At 44.3% G+C, this 20,233-nt stretch overlaps 2 protein-coding genes across 2 annotated transcripts; one reads left to right on the top strand and one right to left on the bottom strand.

The window, feature by feature from the left end:
• Window positions 1–1,048: 1,048 nt before the first annotated feature.
• Window positions 1,049–18,283, top strand: tmbim1a (transmembrane BAX inhibitor motif containing 1a). Its single transcript, XM_015957456.3, has 12 exons — window positions 1,049–1,224; window positions 14,454–14,778; window positions 14,952–15,019; window positions 15,221–15,285; window positions 15,388–15,441; window positions 15,531–15,581; window positions 15,657–15,696; window positions 16,968–17,005; window positions 17,076–17,163; window positions 17,241–17,336; window positions 17,425–17,478; window positions 17,568–18,283. The coding sequence occupies exons 2-12, from the start codon at window positions 14,460–14,462 to the stop codon at window positions 17,715–17,717; spliced, it is 1,023 nt and encodes a 340-aa protein (XP_015812942.1). The 5' UTR covers window positions 1,049–1,224; window positions 14,454–14,459; the 3' UTR covers window positions 17,718–18,283.
• Window positions 18,166–20,216, bottom strand: si:ch73-71c20.5 (PNKD metallo-beta-lactamase domain containing). Its single transcript, XM_015957457.3, has 3 exons — window positions 20,074–20,216; window positions 19,644–19,875; window positions 18,166–18,544 (listed from the first exon to the last, which is right to left on the bottom strand). Exons 1-3 carry the CDS (start codon window positions 20,159–20,161, stop codon window positions 18,373–18,375), a joined length of 492 nt encoding a protein of 163 aa, XP_015812943.3. The 5' UTR covers window positions 20,162–20,216; the 3' UTR covers window positions 18,166–18,372.
• Between the last annotated feature and the right edge of the window lie 17 nt (window positions 20,217–20,233).

The following is a 20,233-nucleotide window of genomic DNA, read 5'->3' as shown; positions in this document are numbered from 1 at the left end:
GTGGATATAATTTGAGAGGGGAGTTAATTTTACAACTTCCTTGTATCAGAACAACATTAAAAAGTTTTTGCATCTCTGTATGTGGAGTGAAGCTGTGGAACAGACTAGGTAAAGATATGAAGCAATGTCCGAGCACGGTGCAGTTTAAAAAGCGGTTTAAGGATATGGTTTTTGCAGGGTACAGGGAGGAGGTAGAGACTTGATAGGGTGTTCACGTTGAGAATTTTTTATTATGTATTTATTTATTTTCTTTTTTGCGGGGGCATGGGTATGATGGTATGTGTGTGTGTGTGTGTATATATATATATATATATATATATATATATATATATATATATATATATATATATATATATATATGTAGGTTGTGTATACTATGAAGTGTTACTGGGATTACTGAAATTGTGAATAGGTGTGTATGTGCATGTATGTAGATAGAAACATATATGTATGTGTATATGTAGGTATATCTATTTATTACTAGATAATGGAAAAGGGGTGGGATTAAATAAGCTTATGCTTCTTCCTGCTCCTTTTTGAACATGAATGTTATTAGTTGTGACTGCTCGTTTTCTTTTTCTGTTTGTTTTGAGGTAATTATCATTTGTCTCTTTGAATTCTACGTTGTTGTACTTTTTTTTTTGTGTTCAAAATAAAGATTTCAATCAATCCTAATGACCAGTAAGTAAATATTTCAAATGCATAAAGAGATTCCTTTTAATTGTTTAGTCATAATATTAGGGAAATAAAATAAATGTATTATCCAGATTATTATTATTATTATTATTATTATTATTATTATTATTATTATGATAGATGCCTAGCAGGAGAGCAGGAATGATGAGCAGCATAGTTTCTCAGAAATTTGAGAATGTTGAAGAGGAAGTCAGCGTCTATGGAGCCTTGTACCTCCCTATGCGCGCGCGCGTGGGTGTGTGTGTGTGTGTGTGTGTGTGTGTGTGTGTGTGTGTGTGTGTGTGTGTGTGTGTGTGTGTGTGTGTGTGTGTGTGTGTGACGGATTCACCCCACCCTGCCTTCCCCACAGTTCCAGGAAGCCTGGTCAACAGGCGCTTCACATCTTTCCTGCAGCTCCCAGCGGACCGCCCAGGCCGTCCAGCACCAACGGAAAACCGTTTTCAGGAGGTGGAGAGGACACGACTGACTACCCGGAAATAACTCAGTCGTCTGGGATTAACTAGCACCCGGTGGAGGGCTCGTAGATCGGTGAGTTTAGCTGGTTTGGTCGCTTCGGTGTGAGCGGTGAAATCTGTGTGTTTTACCTGAAAACGTGTTTAGTTCCTCGGTTCAGGCTGGAGGGGAGTTCTCTTCAAACCACCTGAGCTCTGGTTTTAACTAAAAACGGATCAGACATTTTTGTTTTTTGATATCCTGCACCTTCAGTTAGACGTGTCCAATGCGCGGCCCGCGGGCCATGTGTGGCCCTCAGAGGGATTTTCTGTGGTCGTGGGGTGATGTCATGCTCCAGGAGGTTGTTGGTGTAAACGTGCTTAACATTTATTTCCACAGGTTTTTACTAAAGAGGCTTATTTATGAGCAGCACATAAAAATAACCTCAACATGACAAGTCTTTAAATAAAACAGACCCCGTTTGTGTGGCTCATGACGACTTTTAACTTGACGGTTTTGTTTGAAAGGTTTGAAAACCCCTGAGTTATTTTTTATAGATTCATGTCTTTAATGGCCTTTAAATATGCTAACGGAGACTTCCTAAAGTCCAAAATTGTGTCAAATCAGGAGGAAATAAAATACTTTTACTGTAACATTTTATTTACCTGGCAGCCGCACACTTCCAAAGCAAAAATCTTATCAGTTTGGGTACATGACAGGGGCCAGGCCAAGAAAATGGAAACGTTTTTTTTTGAGTAAAATTAACTCATTAACTGCCATTGACGACAAAAGTCATCATTTAAATTCAACCGTTTTTTTACTGTGGGCATTGGAATGAGCCCCCGCACCGTGAGAACAAACAAAAGCCGATCTTCGTCTGCATGCGTCACACGTCACGTGACCAGGAAGCAGAAAATCCACGTGTTAGGAGATGGTTTTGGGCCGCTGCTGTAAAAAAAAGTGAGGTGCGAACCGGAAAAGCTTCTGCCGATCACAATTCGACAAGGGATTATGTAAGAACGAATAACGCCCGAAACGCGCAGATTCTTCCTGAAGTAAGAGGTGAGTCTACTCTTTTTTTGTTTTGTTAGTTTTGGTGTTGACATCATCTTAAGCCGGGCATACACTGCGACTTTTTCACTCGCAGCGTTCAGCTTCAGCTCAAACTGCACGACTTCCTCGCAGGGCAGATCTCACGAGTCATGCACTGTACGTCTGGTAGCAACACGTCGGTCCTAAAAATATGCTAAAAATAGCAGTTTTTACTCAACACGTCAGACTTTTTTGTCTTGTTTTGCCTGTTGTCCTTCGGGAGTGCTGCAGGAGGACACACACATTTATGGGGGTTGGATGAGGAAAACGAAATTAAGAAAGTAAATCTGTGTTTTGTGATCAGTTTAATTTGACATGAACACGACAAACACGCTTTCTTGACAATCTTTGTGAGTAAAAAAAACGTGTAGAAACAAAAACGAACAGCATGTGTTATTAGGGAAATAGCGGGGAGCGGTGTTGATGCAGGATTGCGCATGCGCCGTGAGCGGTTCTGATACTTTTTGGGTCGCAGCTGCTCGCAGCGCCGCTTCAACAGTGCGATACCCTCACGAGGGACGAGCAAAATATTAAACATGCCAGAAGTCCGTGCGAGCTCACGACTGCTGATCGGCAGCTGGTCACGTGGTGTTAATCGCCTCTCGTAACCCCCTGTACACTACACGACGCCCGACGCAAAACTCGCCCCGATGTCGTGGATTCTCGCACGAGTGGAAAATCGGCTCAAAAAGTGAAAAAGTCGCACAGTGTACGCCCGGCTTTAGAGCGCAACGTTCTGTGACTCTAACCCCTTCTTTCCACCGGAGCCGTCAGCAGCACGTTACTGCAGCAGCACGTCTTGCTCGCGTAAGCTGCTGCTTGGCCCTTCACACGAGACGCGAAGCAGCAGGGGAGCAGCTGTCACCGACAGCACGAAGTCACACGAGTGACTTCGTCAAACACAACAACAAGCAGGAGAAAACTACAACATGGCTCCAAAAGATTTGTGTTTTATGTTCTGTCCCTTTTATAATCGCCAATACGGACCTGAAAAACAAAGGAGACCGCTAGCTAGGTGATAACTTCTCACGGGGCCGCACAGTTAGTAACTTTTTTAAAGTAAAGCAACCGGAAGGCAGTATGTTTCTTTATTCTGAAAATCTCGGGAGCTTCGCTCAGTTTCCACGTCCGATTTCCTGTTTTTCCTTCCTCAAAAATGTTGAACTTGACCCGTTTCAGAGGCGTCGCTCATAGAAAATAGAACCGGCGCATAAAGGCCGCGACATGCTGCTCCTGAGACGCGGCCGACTCGCGCTGCTGACGGCTCCGGTGGAAAGAAGAGGTAAAAAAAAAATACTGTGAAAACGCTGAAAAACGCTGGCAGCGAATGGCTTTTCTGATCAGGAAACGGCTGCCAGTGAATGAGTTAAGGAAGGGAGCCTATTCTTACCACGCACCTGGTTCAACAACAACTGAAATCAGCTGACTGTAATTTGCTACACCTAAACGTTCTAGTAGTATACAATCATTTCCTGGGTGATGGTGCAGCCCGATTTGCTGCGTATACATAGTGATGCGTGTTTAGTTGTTACACATTCTGTTCAGAAAAAAAAAAGCAACTTCACTTCATAGGAATGATTATGCAAGAGCAGATACAACCTCAGAGACAATTATAATTACAAACTAGGGCTGCAACAAACGATTATTTGGATAATCGATTAATCGGATGGGGTCTCGACACGATTAATCGATTAATCGGATTACATGGGGAAATTTTTAAAAACTGCTAGGGAAACGTTATTTCTCTCCTTCCTTCACTTTATTTAACACAACATTATTAGAAAACAGTTCAATAGCAGAAAAACAACATGCCATCACCTAAATTGTCTTATAAGGTGCATAGACAGAGACCCTAAGCTACATCTATCTGTGACCTAAAATGCTTGGTCCAAGTTAAACAGCTTAAGGGCAATTCTCATCTGTTTTGTTTGATCTCATCTGTTGACATTTATTTTAAATGTAATTAAACATAGGCTGTGAATTAATCAAAATTGATCACTATTTCCAAAAATGACTGAAAAAATACCAAATAAAACAAAAGTAAATGAATGCCATCCTCCTTGTGATGATGCCCTGGGCAACTGCCATAAAGTCACATCAAGAAATGCTGCTGATCATTCCAATGATCCCAAATAGACTCACATTAGGCCACATGAAAGCAACTGAACCCAAAAATATATTAACCAGTATATAACTGCACTCTCACACAACACGCCTGCAGCAACAGTTAGGACTCCTCCCTCCCTTTTAAAAGCATTTTTGCTTCTGAGGACATTGTGGTTGTAAAACCACAAGCTAGTAGTCTGGCCCCGGTGTGATCAACCAGTTTCTGCGGGAATGTGACGGCGGAACCAGGGCCAGATTAACACTTTGTTGTACCCTGGGCAACAATATTCAAGGGCTCCATCATCACGACCCAAGGATCACCATAATGTGGTCACATACAGAATATTTTACTGTAATATGCAGTAAATATACTCAATACTTGAATGCCTGACAACACGTAACCCGCCCAGAGTAACCTTTGACCCACCTCGTGTGGACTGACCAATGAGGAGAGGGTCTTAACTTGAGGCCCTCTCTTCATTGGTCAGTCTGCATGAGACTGACTCTCAACTGACGTTCAGTCGTAGGCAGCGAAGCGTCTCTGTGCAGCGCAAAAGCCCGGGTGGACAGTTTGTTTAATGTAGGGTGACCATATTTCCATTTCCAAACAAGAGGACAGGGATCTGTGTCTATGACGTCACACTATGGCAACGCCACACAAACCATGTTGGGACCCATTTTTTGTAAGAACTAAATTAATATCAGATTCTGCCAATTAAAGGGCTCTAAAACAATTAATATGTAAATATTTTGCATAATTAATGCAAAATCTAATTTTTCTGCTTTAGTGCTGCAACAAGGTTTTATTAATAATAAATTATTATACCTTTTGTTTTACTACAGCATTGGTAAGCTTCCTGTGCACAGATTATTAAGGATACTTGTTTCAGCTGTGAGATTAGACGATAGGATCAATGAAAAAATAAGTTGTCGCACACTCCATGGAAACTTTCAGAGAATCCACAAATAGTGGCTTTCACATGGTTTTGTTACTTTTTGCAAGTTAAGAAAAGCAGCAGATGAGACAGCATGTCTGATAATTTAGTTTTTCATCTGATAATATTAGAACATGTCAGTAATGTCTGAGGGGCTTTTATAAACACTGTATAACTAACACTACTGGAGAGGGTATGGATTACACAGAGGCTTCTGGGGAGCCCAGTTATTGGGGGGGGGGGGGGGGGGCATTTTGCCTTGGCCCCCAAAATGTCTTGAAACGGCCCTGGGTGTGTGACTGAGTTTTGAAGGTGATCTGAATTGTATCAGATGTATAAATATAACATGTGTATAACTTATTGTTTTTTACTGGTAAAAACGTGTAGTGGAGATAAATCTACCTACATTTGACTTTTCAACACTTTGTTTTGTTTTCTTGTTTTTATTGAACTATTTTCCTGTCCTGACTGTCTCTCATCTTCCTGCATCTCCTCATAATTCTCCAGAAAATCTGTTGCCTGGATTCTTACCTTTTCACCTCATCGGTTACTTTTGAGCAGATCAAAGGGATCTCCTGACCGAAAAGCTCAGAGCGCGTTTTCGATGCTGCGTGAGGTGACATCACCACAGCACAGGTGATGAGCTCCGCAGTAGCGAGCTTCAGGCACAAATAAGACAGAAAATAGAGAACATGTGCGGACATGAACGATCGTGTGCAAACTATAGTTTTTTGGTTGCGCCACTTTGAGAATGGACCGTGTGCTGGAAGCAGCAGCCTGGATCGTTGCGCAACAATGCGGAACCGGTTCGCAGCAGCGCAAGTCTGCCGGCTCTCCCTCGCGCTGATCTGCCGGTAGGCTCTCCCTCACGCTGATCTGCGGCTCTCCCTCGCGCTGATCTGCGGCTCTCCCTCGCGCTGATCTGCCGGCTCTCCCTTGCGCTGATCTGCCGGCTCTCCCTCGCGCTGATCTGACTTGCTCTGGTCTGCGCGCAATGGCGGGCGGGAAGGGGGGGGCGCTTTTGGAAGAGTTGTGCGACACAACGAATCGATGACGCAATTCGTTGCCAACGCTTTTAGTAATCGATTTTCATCGAATTTATCGATTCGTTGTTGCAGCCCTATTACAAACTGATGCAACATGTGAGTCAAAAGTATTTTTAAATAATCGGGAAGAAGTAATCTACCGTATCTCCGTGGGGAGTCTATTCCAGTCTACTGGTGCTTTAACACAAAATGCTGTTCTTCCAGACTCTTTCTTAAAAGAGAGTACAACAAAAGACAGTTGATCATTAAACCGAATGCTACTGACAATTATATTTATATTATATATTTATGAGTGGCGGAGGAAAACGAAAGAAAGTACATAAATGTTTTGTGATCAGTATAATTTGACATAACCACGGCAAACATGCTTTCGACAATCCTTGTTATTGTGTGAGACAACAAAAAGTGTAGAAATTAAAACGAATGTGTGTTAATAGGGAAACAGCTGGCGAGCCATGTTTGCACATGCGCCTTGAGCGGTTCTGGTGCTGTTAGGGCCGCAGCCGCTCACATTTGTTTACTGTGAAGTAAAGTTCAAGTGCTGAAGTTTTGAAAACTAATTTTGAATAAAACTTGAAGAATAACTGGCAATTGCTTTCTCATTTCAAGAGGTCTTTCATATTTTATAACATGCTATTTGATATAATGGTTCAAAAACGCAAAAGAGTAACATATTAGAGTACTCGATTAATCGATAAAAGATTCGATAGAGTACTCGATTACAAAAATATTCGATAGCTGCAGCCCTATTTAAATACCTTAATAAATATACATTTAAAAATAAAAAACAACCAGTGAAACCTATGTTTGGCGTTTAAAGGAAGCCTGGACTAGGGATGCACCGATACTGATACTGGTATCGGTAAAAGTTAACAGATACCAGCAACTGATACCAATGCAGTTGCTTGAATATTTTAGTTTTGTGATAATTTATATTAACATATTTTACTTTTTATCTACCTCACAGTCTTTTCCTGTTGAAAACAGAAAATAAAATAAAACCTGTATTCCAATTCATTGCATTATTTTATGTGGTAGAAGTATCTGTAATCGGTATCGGCGAGTACTCGGATCCAAGTATCGGTATCGTATTGGTTTGGAAAGAAGTGGTATCGTTGCATCCCTAGCCAGGACAAACTTTGATGTGATGTGTGTTGAATGGACAACGTAAAACAAAATGAGAAATGTTGTTTTAAACCACATAGAGGTGATGGAGACAAGAAGCAGGCACATTTTAATGAACAATATCTACGTAATCTATGATCTGACACAAACGTTGAGTTTAATTTTGCAGTTCTATGTGAAGCTTGTTTCTTCGGCTCTGAACAAATTCCAAGTTGATGTCTTCAGATACTTCTGCTGTTCTGTCTAGGGTCCAAATGACAAAATTAACACAAAACAAATAAAGGTTAAACCTTTCAGCATGAATGAGTATTTAAATAAAAGTGCATCTTTTACTGGGAACAGGTGGCTCTTCTCTCCAGCAAAAATGACATTTCTGTAGCTTTAAAAGACAAATTAACCTTTGACCCTGGTCTCTTGTGTGTGTTGTCTCATGGCTCCTTTTCATAGACCGCTACGACGTAACTGTCTGCACTAGCCGTTAGCTTATCAATCCTGTCGGGTGTAAATTCATATTTCTCTTAAATGTTCAGGAGCCTCCCTAAAACAGTTAAGACGGCGATTATAACGTTCATGTAAAAAGATAAAAAAATTGTCCCTTCGTGCAGGAACTTTGAGGTTTTTGGATGAACAGGTGCCTAGAATGAAGAGATATAACAAAACAAGAGAAGTACTTTGCCAAACTGGCTCTAGCTTTCTTCTTCTTCTTCTCTTGACTTAAGGATTCCCACCATGACAGAACATTCCTCTGTGTCCGTGCCCTGATACCTGCTGCTCTCAGGCTTTATCAGCAAACTAACTCAGACACACACCTGTATCTGTCACCGTGACTGCATACATTACACACTGACTCAGAACCACACGATGACTCATGTTGGTGGTTAAAAGAGCAACATCATGTTGTTTAACCTTTCAGAACAGAGTCAGACCATCATGAAACATTTCTGTGTAACCGCCACGGTGGCTGAAAAGGGATCGGCCGCGCTGCTTATTCTGTGACCGCTCCTTTCCACTGACGTTCCCGCCCTGTTGTTGAGTGCTGACGTAACAGCAGCCAGAGGTGGAGCCAGCTCCCAAATTCTTTCACTGTGTGTTTATTCCCCTAAAAGCTCCGTTCAAGAGCGAAACCGTTCTGCTCTGAAACGCTGTCAGAAGGACGGGCATGATAATGATCTAGTTTAAACTTACTTTAAACCTGGGGGATTAGTGTTGTGTTTGGGGGAAACATGGTTGCAAACTGTTTTTAGACAGTAAATCAACTTTAGAGGCATTTAAATGATGCATTTTACTTGTTTTTTCCCCCCACTGACAGCAGTGTGAGGGCGTGGGCGTGTGTATGTGTGTGTGCGTGCACGTTAGACATTTCCTCGCAGATCATATGGCGGTTCCAGGTCCTACGGTGGTTTTCAGGAACCACACTGTTAATCTGCTCCACATGTTCTTGTTAACCTGACACAACAGATGTTTTCCCTAAAAGTGATCCAGGCTGTGTGTGTGTGTGTGTGTGTGTGTGTGTGTGTGTGTGTGTGTGTGTGTGTGTGTGTGTGTGTGTGTGTGTGTGTGTGTGTGTGTGTGTGTGTGTGTGTGTGTGTGTGTGCAAACACACCAACCTAAAACCAAACTTTAGTTTTTCAAACAGGATTAAACTCTTTATATTCATTTTACACCCACATCACAATAAAACACAGAAAATGCACATCACTCCATGTCTCTCAAGCTAGTGTTATAAAACTATGAGAGAAGCTGCAGTTGGGTGTCAGCGAGGCCCGTTAGCTTTAGCGAGGCTCCACTGCCTCCTCGTGGAACAAACTTCGTCTTCTTTATGTTTGCTAGGCTCGATTAGATGCAGCCGCCTAATTAGATCGAGTTAATCAGGTACTCAATGTTTTTTTTTTGAAACTTTCAAAGCAAATCTAATACTTGATTGGGGTCATGAATTTTTACACTTTGCGTTATTCATCTGATTTACTAGAAACTTTGTGGTGCATGATGTTGTTAAATTACAACCAACACTTTCTTGAAGCTAAAGCTGAAATAATGGTCAAAGGAGGAGACGGCAGCGCTCAGGACATTTATTATCCCTCAAAGAAGACAAAGTGGGAAGTACAGGCATTTTTTGGATATCTGAAGAATGCAGAGGGACGGTTGATAGAAGACGACTATCCTGTTTGCAGCACGTGCAGAAAAAGTGTCTGTGAAAGGCAGAAACGCTTCAAATCTCATGACACATCTGCGTGACCATCACCCACAACTCTACAGTCAACGCAAGGCAAGCTAACGTTAGCGTTTTAGCTAAAATGCGTGATCCGACGATTTGGGTTGAGGGAGAACGCAACGAGTCGCTATATAAAGCAGCCGCAGCGCCGCTACCTGCATATAAACCGTGCCGCGGACACCCCCATGTTGAAATGACGCTATGCATTATGGGACTCCCAGGGGCAGATAAGAGTTGGTCTCTCTCCGAGAATAATCATGAATTTAACAATGATTACTGCCTGATGACATTTTCCCACATCTGCAAAGCTCACTGGAAGGACCCAAACCGAGGACAATATTTTCCTGATATAGTTTATTACTCAAGTAAGGGTAAAAAAAAAAGTATCTGATTAGAAGGCTACTTGAGTACTGAGTATCATCTGAACTAATATTTTTAAAATGATGACATCAAACAGACAAAAAATAAGAAGCTGTGGGCAAATATTGGTATTTTAAAGACTAAAGGGAAAAAATGTAAATAAACAACATAATTACAAAATAACACATTTTAGGCAAAATTTAGACACAAACTCAGGACAATATTTTCCTGACATACAGGGTTTATGTAGTTGTCTGAAAATGTAATGCGTTAAAAAAAATACCGCGATAACACCGAAAACTGTGGTAATTTTGGTCACAATAACCGTGAGGTTAAATTTTCACACCGTGACAACCCTAGTCCAGATCCGAGAGATCAGGTCGGGATGGAGACGCCACTCTGAGTGACATGGACCCCCTCTGGACATGATATCCGCACTCACATTCAGGATTCCTGGAATGTAGACAGCTCTGATTGACAGGAGGTAGACATGAGCCCAGCAGAGCAACTTCCTGGCCACGTTCAGGAGTGAGACTGAGCAAGTCCCGCCCTGGCGATTTAAGTAAGCCATGGCGACTTGGTTGTCTGTGTGAATCAGTACATGTTGGCCCCGGAGGAGGGGGGCAAAATGTAATATCACATTCTGCACCGACATGAGTTCCAGAATGTTTATGTGGGCATCCGTGTGGGGGGACCACCAATTGCCCACAGAATGGGATAAGCTCAACTCCTCCTCAAGGGCGGAGGCTTGAGGTGCTGATGTCAGTTTTGTCTCCACAATCCCCGAGAACGGGGGTGGGCGGCACTGAAACTGCAGCTTGTTGCCGTTGCAAATGATGTCCCAAATCCATTTGTTCATGTGACACACGCGGCTTCAGTCTTGGGCGCGTTCTGACAGTGGGCGCATGCCCAGTGTCTGGGCCTGCATTGCGTCCAAAATCCAGGTTCGGGCCCCTGCCGCCGTCGCTTGACCCGAAAGGATATCGGGGGGCAACCCTTGGGGTGCCGGTGGGGAAAGGACAGGCTGCTAATTTGCAGTGCAGTAGAAGCCGAGCTCCCTGAGGATGGAGGCGTGTGGGCATGAGTCATGACAGCGTGTGACTGTGATGCTGAGCGAGATTCATTAGGATGAACGGGTCACTTGTGCTGCACCGGCGAGTGCGGGGTACACTGCCGCGCGTCAGCCGCATGCAAAAAATAGCCCAGAGTGCGAGCGCGGGAAAGGCTCCAAAGCGCGCGCCGAGGGGAGAAAATCAGGAGTGACAGCTCGTTTTGGTGGCTGAAGTGAATGTAAAGAAGCCTCATCATGCTGGTTTACATCACATACAACGGGGAGAACGCTCCGTTTGAAGGCAGAGCGGGCGCCCGCTGAGCTGACTGAGTTGCTGTGTAATGACACGGTCCTCCTCACTGGATGGCCCAAGCGTCTGTACGGAGTAAGTGGGGCGGAGGAGACCGGTAATGACTCAACCCTAACCCGTGACAGGTGTTTGGAGGAAGGAGTTGGGCTTGGTGTGGGAAACGTGTGGAAAAACAGCAGACTGCTTATTCGAGCTGGCCGTAGAGGGCTGTGACAGGATATAGCTCTTTAAACGGTTTAAATGTTTTATTTCAAAACAGGGTTTGTCACAAACACCATGAAATCACACACATTTCCCCCAAGAAGTAATTTCCTTGGGTTCTTCTTGTGCACATTGTGGGGACTGTCAGGTCCAGGTTGGGGCAAGAGGTCGGTTCGCTCTGGCACGTTGAGCCGGTGGGTGGCGAGCCAGGGGTTCCGGAGTCGCTGCTAGTGGCTGGCTCTGCGCCAGTCTGGGGCCGGGCTGATGGCTGCAGCATCTCTTTGGTCCACGATAGTCCTCCCAGGTTCTGGGGAGGTACGGGGCTGACGACTGGACCGAGGCCGAACCAGGCTGCGAACAGTGGCGGAAAGGTCAGCTGATCTCTGAGCCCTCTCAACGGCATCGTGGAAGTGGGACCCAAACAGCACGTCCGAGCTGATTGGTCCCTCCTGCATGTCTTTGTACAGCTGGTCCAGGATGGATGGGAGGGCACCGAGCCATAGGAGCCGATGGATCAAAGTCTGCCAGGCGGAGATGCGGGCTGCACAGTCCAGATTGGTGGCACACAGATTTAAAATGGTGTCAGCCGATTTGCAGATGAGGTTCTTAGGCTCATCAGGCAGGTCACACGTCTACGTCGACTTGGAGATTCCGTAGGCGATCAGGGCAATGTTGTTCGAAGCTGCGCTGATCTGTGCTGCACACTGAAGAGAGTGGTTAGCGAACCGAGCCAGATGCTGCTCGTTCTTGGCGGCAGGAACCACCCGCCGGCCCACCATCTTGACCTTGGCTCTGAGCAGAGAAGGCAAATTGGGCTCCAAGGGTGGGACAACCGGGAAGCCATGCTCGTAAAGGTGCTCCACCCTGGTGATTGAAGTGTAAGACTAGACAGGAGCCCTGAGCCGGGCGGGCTCCGCCTTTGAGCTGTTCCAGTAGTCCATCGCTGCCGGGAACTGAGGAAAAACTGGGTCAGGGCAGTGGGTTGGGTTCGCGCCAAACTGGCGTCGTCCGACTTAGGAGGGGCGGGAGTGGGGACGGTTAGCCCTTTGTAGACTGCCGCCACTGAAATAATGGCAGGCAGCTCGTGGAGCAGTGCTCGAATGGCAGGTAGCGGTGCGGGGATAGCCAGGAGGACTGGGTTCGGGTCCCATTCGGGAGCCCGGTGGTCCGCAGCCTCTGGGGATATATACGAGGATCCTGCGCAGCTGAGCCGCTCCGTGTCAGAACAGCCAGCTAGAGCAGAATCAGACGGGTCCTGACGAGCGTCAAAAATGTCCATGACCTCTTCCAGTGGGACAGTGTCGGCCGCTGAGAACATCTCCTCGGAGATGGCGGTGAAATAGTCCACACGTCGTAGCTTCTCGACCGCCGGGAGAAGCTCGCAGAAGTGGCACGTGGCTTGAGGTGTAAGGGCGAGGCCGGCGTGTTTGGGGCTGAGGCAGATGTCGCATCTGGCGTGGAGGTCACCGGGCATGATATAGGCCGCGTTGCAGGACTGGCATAGGCGAATAGCTTCGCTCGTCTTGATGGTCGTTCTTCTAGGTTAGCTCTAGTGGTCAGGTCTGTTGAAGAAGTGAAAGGAGATGATCCTTGGTCCTCGCACCTCTTTACAGGACCAGGGCCAACTGATAGGCGGGCATACATTCAAGTTCTTTAGTCATTGGTCGTTGTCAAGGACTAACTCCCAATAGGCGAGGTTTAAAGGGCGGAGCCATACGACATAGAACTCCGTTGTCCCCAAATAATTAAAAAGCAGGATGCCAAATGCAAAGTTTAGAGCAGCACATTTACCCAGAGGCTCTCAGATTGAGCAAACTTGTGAGAATACATGTAATGGGCTCGACACATGGGAGGCGACATCGCCTCTCCTCCATTCATTTTCAATGAGACATGCGCGACAAAGCGATAATCGTGGGTCTCCCTCCTACCAAGCGAAACGCAAAAAACGTGCGTGTGAAAGTTTGCACTCGTGCACGTGTCGTGCACGTGCGACCCATCGACGCGATCCCAGAAAGTTGAAACATTTTCAACTTTTCATCGCTGTCGCTCGGGCGAGGACCAATCAACGGAGGTTTCATTCACTGACCAATGAGCGGACAGGATGCTCCGTACATCTCCGAGCAAACATGGAGGAGAAGTTGATTGTTAGTTTTATATAGTAAAATCAGAAGTAAGATTTCACATAACTCTAGCAGCACCTTGTGAAACATCATATCTACCGCTTTTTTAACTCTGAACCACTTAAATAACCTTAATTCCCTCCAACCTGACACAGCCAAACAAAACAACGGAAGTTTCGATTTCGCCATGGAACAGAACGCGTAGACGGCTTTGCCGCTGGCCGCTGGCCACGGATCGCCTCCCGTGTGACGGGTAATAAAAACGACAGCGACAAATTTCGCTGATCGCGGTCGTTTGTCGCCTCCCGTGTGTCGAGCCCATAATAGCCGCTTAGAGACGGAGCAACATGTCGCTAGCATAGCGGCTAATCGCTAGCATAGCAGTTTGACCAGTTATATCAATATAAAGATATAAAGTCATCTTGTTAAAAAATTATACCGATATTCTAAAAATATCGATATATCGTCCAGCCTTACTCCTACATATCGGCAATAGAAAAGTCAGTATCGGTCGACCTTTACTCTCTAATGCTTTCAGAAATGTTGAACATGTTGGAACTTTTGGTTTCCTTGATTTTCTTTTTCTTTACAAAAACATGAATGCTGCTTGACGTCAACATTTTACTCACTGAAAATAAAAATGATGTTTTGAAAACTCCATTTTCTATTATCATGTTTGGTTTTTACTCACCAAGCTCCAATTTCTTTCAGACAACATTAAATAAAGAATGAAAAACTAATTTATTTTTCTGCTTCTCCTCTCAAAGGCATCAATGTCCAGGTCAGACTACCCCCCAGCCTACGATGACTCACGTGGCCCTCTCACTGGGCCTCAGGGCGGGGGCTACCCTCCAGCACCGCCGGCGTACGGCTTCCCCAGCTTCGGTGGTCTTCAGCCAGGCCAGCCCCCTGCTCCCTACCCTGCTAGTCCAAATGTCCCTCTGTACCCGGGCCAGCCAGGGGGATATCCTCCCGGTCCTTACCCAGGACAACCTCAACCCTCTGGGCCTCCAGGTCCAGGCTACTACCCTCCTCCTCCCCCCATGCCTCCTATAATCCCTCCTACCATTCCATCAGATGTCCTGAACTCAGGTGAGACCCATGAACCCTTGGCCTCTAGCGGGGTTAACAAATCTAAGTGAGCGTGTGTTTGTGATGATTAATAAAACAAAGGAAAACCTTTTTGTTTTCAGTGAAGATGATCCCTTTATCAGGTGCTTCTCTTTGTAGTTTCTGATCATTTTTCCATTTCCTTGGCAATACAGGTGACGATTTTGCAGCAAGTGGCAGCGGTTGGGACAACCTGAGCATTCGACACGCCTTCATCAGAAAGGTAAAGCGCAAAAAATGATGGATTCAAAAACATTTATCTTTTCGAACAAGGTGAACTATTAAACTGTAATTAGTGAGGAAATATTTTCATAGAAAGCTAATGTTTAATATTATACGTGAATTTTCACTGATTGAAATGAACATGTTCTTCATGCAGACCCATTGCTGACTTCAGTTTTACTTTCCACCCGTGTGGTTCTAGGTTTATATGATTTTGGCGTCTCAGCTCCTCCTCACCACCGCCATCGTGGCCATCTTCACATTTGCGTGAGTATTTTATCTTCCACAGGTTTATTTGTAAGAGACGAGCTGCGAATGTTAAGAACCTAAATGCTAACTCTGGTTCTGTTAATGGTTTCTGGTTCCCAGTGTCCCTGTTAGGACATTTGTTCAGAGGAACCCGGCCGTTTACTGGGCATCGTAGTAAGTCTCACCTCAGTACCACTGTTGCATTGACCTAAAGGTGAATTCAGATGCATTTCTACATCAATGCTTTTGTTTTGTATTTTAAGTGCCATTTATTTCATCACCCACATAGTGCTGGTGTGTTGTAAGGGCCCACGGTGAGAGAAACACAAATTTCACTTCTGATGATTGTCGTGTTTTTATTTATTACTAAAACAACTTTTGTTTTTCAGGAGGAAGTTCCCCTGGAACGTCATTCTGCTGCTCATCTTTGTAAGTTCTTCTTGTGAAATGTGGCCTCAGAGCTAAAGATGTCAGCAGTGAGTCGTCACAGTCAGCTGTTTGCATCAGACACGGTCGGGTCAGCTCAAACAGCAAATTTATGCAAATACACAGATTTATCTTTTCTTCTTTGCTGTTTTATCATTATGCCAAGTAAACTGTTTCCAGTTGTTAAACTTTTGGACCCAACAGTGTCCTTTAAGACTTGAGTATATATATATATATATATATATATATATATATATATATATATATATATATATATATATATATATCTGTATATCTGTGATGCTCCAATTAAAGGTGTGGTTGATGATTTTGGAAAGCGCTGTTCAAGATAAAAAGGACACCGGAGGCAATGGATACGGTCAAACAATTATAAAAACGTGACCTCATAGGTGAAACTAAAAATGAGAATATGCTGCAAAAATTCATTTATTTCAGGAATCCAGCTAGGGCTGGGCAATAAATTGAAAATTTATCGTTTACGATATTTCTGACTCTTATTGAGATAATTTTTTCCCATGTCAGTAAATTCGATAATAAAAAATGAATAGATGTGTGTAGGTTGGCAACGAAGCTGTACCACCTTGAGTCACGTAAAAATGTGACTCTACGTAATACATGTGACAGCCCCATCTAGTGGACAACTTTTGTCACTGCACATACCTGTAGTTATCGTCCATTTATCGTTATCGAGGTGAAATCCTCGATATATTACGATATTTATTTTAGGCCATATCGCCCAGCCCTAAATCCAGCTCAGACTGAGAGACCATCTAAAGGCTCGGGAACCCTTTGCAGGTGTTCTGGATTCATCAGCTGATTAGTGTGACACCTTTTCACAATATTGTCATTATATGAGATTTTAAATGTGGGGTTTTCATCAGCTGTAAGCCATAATCATCACAACTTTGCATTCATATGTTACTTTCACCTTTTAAGATAATTACTGGAATAAATTAACTTTTGCACAATATTGTCATTTTTTAGAGTTTCACCTGTACACTTTAGAGTCATTGGCATCTTTTCTATCATAATTCACAACATAAGAGCTACATATCCGTATTAAAGTTAGCTAATTTAATGTGAGAAAACTCATTTCAGCCGCTTGCACCCGCGATCTCGTTCTTTCAGTCACTACACAAAGCTCACGACCACAGTTGAGGGTCGGAACATAGATCGACCGGTAAATCGAGAGCTTAGCCTTTCAAGCATTCTGACCATTTTTAGTAACTATAAATAATTTCTTGTTTTTTCAGACTCTGGCTTTGTCCTACATGACTGGCACTATATCCAGGTAAAATACGAGAAAGAAAAACTCCTAAATAACCTGATCGTTTTTACAGCCTGTCTGGTTTTGGTTTCAGTTACTACGACACCAAAGCTGTGTTTCTGGCTCTCGGCATCACCGCAGTCGTGTGTATCGCCGTCACAGTCTTCTGCTTCCAGACAAAGGTGTGTGTGTGTGTATGTAAGTCTGCAACTGCTGCAGTGTGTTTCTTCAGTAACCATTTGCACGTTTGAACTTCCAGGTGGACTTCACCAAGTGCCAGGGCCTTTTCTGTGTCCTTGGGATTGTGGTATTTGTGACTGGAATCATTACAGCTATTGTGCTTTCCTTCAAATACGTGAGTGAGAGCTGATCTCAGCAAGCAACACTAATTCATCGGCCACAGCCCCTCTAGTTTCTGTTTCCAAACTGCTGTGTCCTTACAGATCCTGTGGCTTCACATGCTTTATGCAGCGATCGGAGCCATAGCTTTCACTCTGGTGAGTCATTTCCTACAGAGCCGAGTTTCAAAGTGTTCCACACGCCTTCTTTTTTAAACATACTCTTGCTTTTTCTTTGCGTTCTGCAGTTCCTGGCATACCACACACAGCTGCTGATAGGAAACAGGAAGCACTCGATCAGTGAGGAGGAGTATGTGTTTGCTGCTCTCTCGATCTACGTCGACATCGTCCAAATCTTCTTGTTCCTGCTGCAGATTATAGGAGCTGCTACCAAATGAAACTTTCAGCGTGCAAACTGGGTCAGCTGGGGGCTGTGGCGCATCAAGCTGCCGTCTCTACTTTATTTTCATCTCCTTTTCCAGGAAAAAAAAATACATTTTTCTAATCAGGGAACACATCTAAGGGCTGAGTTTGAGATTAGACCTATACTCCAAAAAGCACGTTTATACTTTATCTAATGGGACTAGAGTGTCAGCTGTCGTTTCTCCTCTACCAGGGATGAACATTATTCTCAGCTTACTTTATATCACACAGCTCTAAATAATTCCTTGGTGGTTCGGAGAAGAGGTCTGCTTTATGGCATGAAGACACTTCTGTGCATTTGTTAGTGTTCAGTCAGATTAGGGAGTGTTTCCCAGCAGGGCGGAGATTTTTCCACATTACTGGGATTTAAGTTCAAAAGCCGCACCCTGCTGGAGCGCCACGCTTCTTTACGTATAAACAAGCCAAAGATACACAGAGCCTTTATTCAGACAGACGGGATAAAAAGCAGAGAGGTGAAACGTTGTAAATACATATTATTAGAATCTGTTTGACTTTTTAATATTAAACTTTTTCTTGAGTCTCCTGGTTCACATTCCTTTTATTAAATAAATCTTCCCCATAAGTAGTCCTCACTCAGGAGTCCACGCCTAATAACTACCACGCTGTGCGTCACTGGTCCAGTTTAGAGCGGCGTTCCTGCTGCAGATAGCGACTCCCTTCATATTCGCCCTCATTCGATTGTTTCATCCTCTGTCTGATCTTCATCTGCTTCAGACGGTTTTTGTCCACTTGTCTCTTGGCGAGGAGGAAACCGACGATGCCAGTAGGTAGGCCAATCATCCTAAACCGAGAGGGGAATGCTTCAGTTAATAACCAACATCACGCTATGTCTTTTTACTCATTGTGAACATTATCCATATAAACTTCACGTCAGATCAGGAAATAGATGTGTAGTTCGTTCAGGCTGGAGAGCCACTAGGTCGGTGTTCTGATTTGATTCAAATATCCTAAAAAAAACTGCAGCAGAAATAAATAACATGATACTTTTCACAGAGCTGGAGCTTCACAAATGATCAGTGACGTGTTTCCGCTGTTGAGGTAATTTCTATGATGACATGCGTCCAGTTTAGGACAGCAGGTGCACAGCGAACTGGGGCAGATGTTTTAAAACAGTTTGTTTCTGAACTAAAGTCCACAAAAACTGTTTAAACAGCTGTTTCGCTGAAGGTGTAGTCAACAGCAGGAACCGTTAGCAAACACTCGTCTGCTTCTGCAGGCACTGATGTTCAGGAGGACAAAACACTAAACTAGAGATAACTTTCATGGATGTTTGATCACAGAGAAAGCTCCTCGCCAACATTAATAAATACATGCTTCCTGAATTGAGATGGTTTACTGTTTTTTGGTGTTGTTGAAAGATCATCAGCTCCAAACAGAGATGAGCATTTCTAACCCTGCAGCAGAAAACCAAATAAGGTGATGTTTGATGTTTAACAGTGAACGGTGAGCTTTTTTAAATGTCTACATTTGAACTCATGGCAGTAATCAGTTGCTCCTGTAGCTAAGATGACAGTTTCTCTGACATCTCACTTTCCTCGACCACAGGGCTTCAAATACAGTAAAATATGTTTGGAGAACTTGTGTGCATCCCTTTGTAGGTAGAAGCTCCTGCAGCACTAGGAGGAAGCAACTTCCATAATAAATAAAAACTTTGGATTGATCTCCTGAAGCTGATCTTATAGAAATAAAGCTAGAAAAGAGTTAATGTTTCATGTAGCTCCAGCCCACTGAAGCAGCCTAAAAGTACGTCTCCAGCTGTGGGTTTGAGACGGAGCCCGGTGTTCTCATCGCAACAAACCAGAACCATGCGGTTTGCTGCAGAACAGAAGGAACACGTCCGATGTTGGACCATTCATGCAGATGGGAGGGTGCATGCTCACCAGGCGTAGCCGATCTTCATCATGGGGTTCCGGGCCTTTCTCCTGGGAATGTACTCTATCTCCTCCTGCTCCTCGGCTCTGCCGCCAGCGGAGCCCCCTGTCCGGTCACTCTGCTGCGGCTCGGTCCTGGAGCTCCACAGCCCGGCGGAGGACTGAACATGTAGCCGGGAATGACGGCACACTGTTGGGGTCTGAAAGCGATGCGTGAAGAGAAACCGACAGGTGGAGAAACCTGAGGGACGAATTTAAGCCTTAAATCACCTTTTTCTTCCATCGCTTCCCCGCCGGTTAGTTTACCGGAAACGTGTTTGAGTAAACGTCCAACAACGAAACCCTAAATATTTATAGGTTAATTTAGCGTTCGACACGTGGAATTAAAAGCTAACTTGGTGGCTTCATCACGTGAGTTCACGTTTATCGTGTTTTTTACCTGTTAGGGTTGCTCGGACTGCTGTCAAGCGGGGCGCCGCCATGTTTGTCGAATAACACAAAAACAGACATGCGCAATACCTCTTCATCCAGTCAGCCTGCTGCCCCCGGTGGACAGTGCTGGTATTACGTTATTTACCCAAAAACAGGATCAAAACCAC

This window comes from Nothobranchius furzeri, chromosome 11 (assembly GCF_043380555.1).
Source record: "Nothobranchius furzeri strain GRZ-AD chromosome 11, NfurGRZ-RIMD1, whole genome shotgun sequence".
Classification (NCBI taxonomy): domain Eukaryota; kingdom Metazoa; phylum Chordata; class Actinopteri; order Cyprinodontiformes; family Nothobranchiidae; genus Nothobranchius; species Nothobranchius furzeri.
The sequence above is the reverse complement of the archived record's forward strand: the minus strand, read 5'-3'. Positions and strand labels throughout refer to the sequence as shown.

Bases quoted from the DNA above. Each gene is read 5' to 3' on its own strand.
- tmbim1a (XM_015957456.3), top strand. From the start codon at position 14,460: ATGTCCAGGTCAGACTACCCCCCAGCCTACGATGACTCACGTGGCCCT. The intron at 17,164-17,240 runs GTGTGTGTGTGT...TTGAACTTCCAG, and splicing joins TCTTCTGCTTCCAGACAAAG to GTGGACTTCACCAAGTGCCA. The intron at 17,479-17,567 runs GTGAGTCATTTC...TGCGTTCTGCAG, and splicing joins GAGCCATAGCTTTCACTCTG to TTCCTGGCATACCACACACA.
- si:ch73-71c20.5 (XM_015957457.3), bottom strand. From the start codon at position 20,161: ATGAAGAGGTATTGCGCATGTCTGTTTTTGTGTTATTCGACAAACATG. The intron at 19,876-20,073 runs GTAAAAAACACG...TTCGTCCCTCAG, and splicing joins AGTCCGAGCAACCCTAACAG to GTTTCTCCACCTGTCGGTTT. The intron at 18,545-19,643 runs GTGAGCATGCAC...CTCTCGGTTTAG, and splicing joins ATGAAGATCGGCTACGCCTG to GATGATTGGCCTACCTACTG.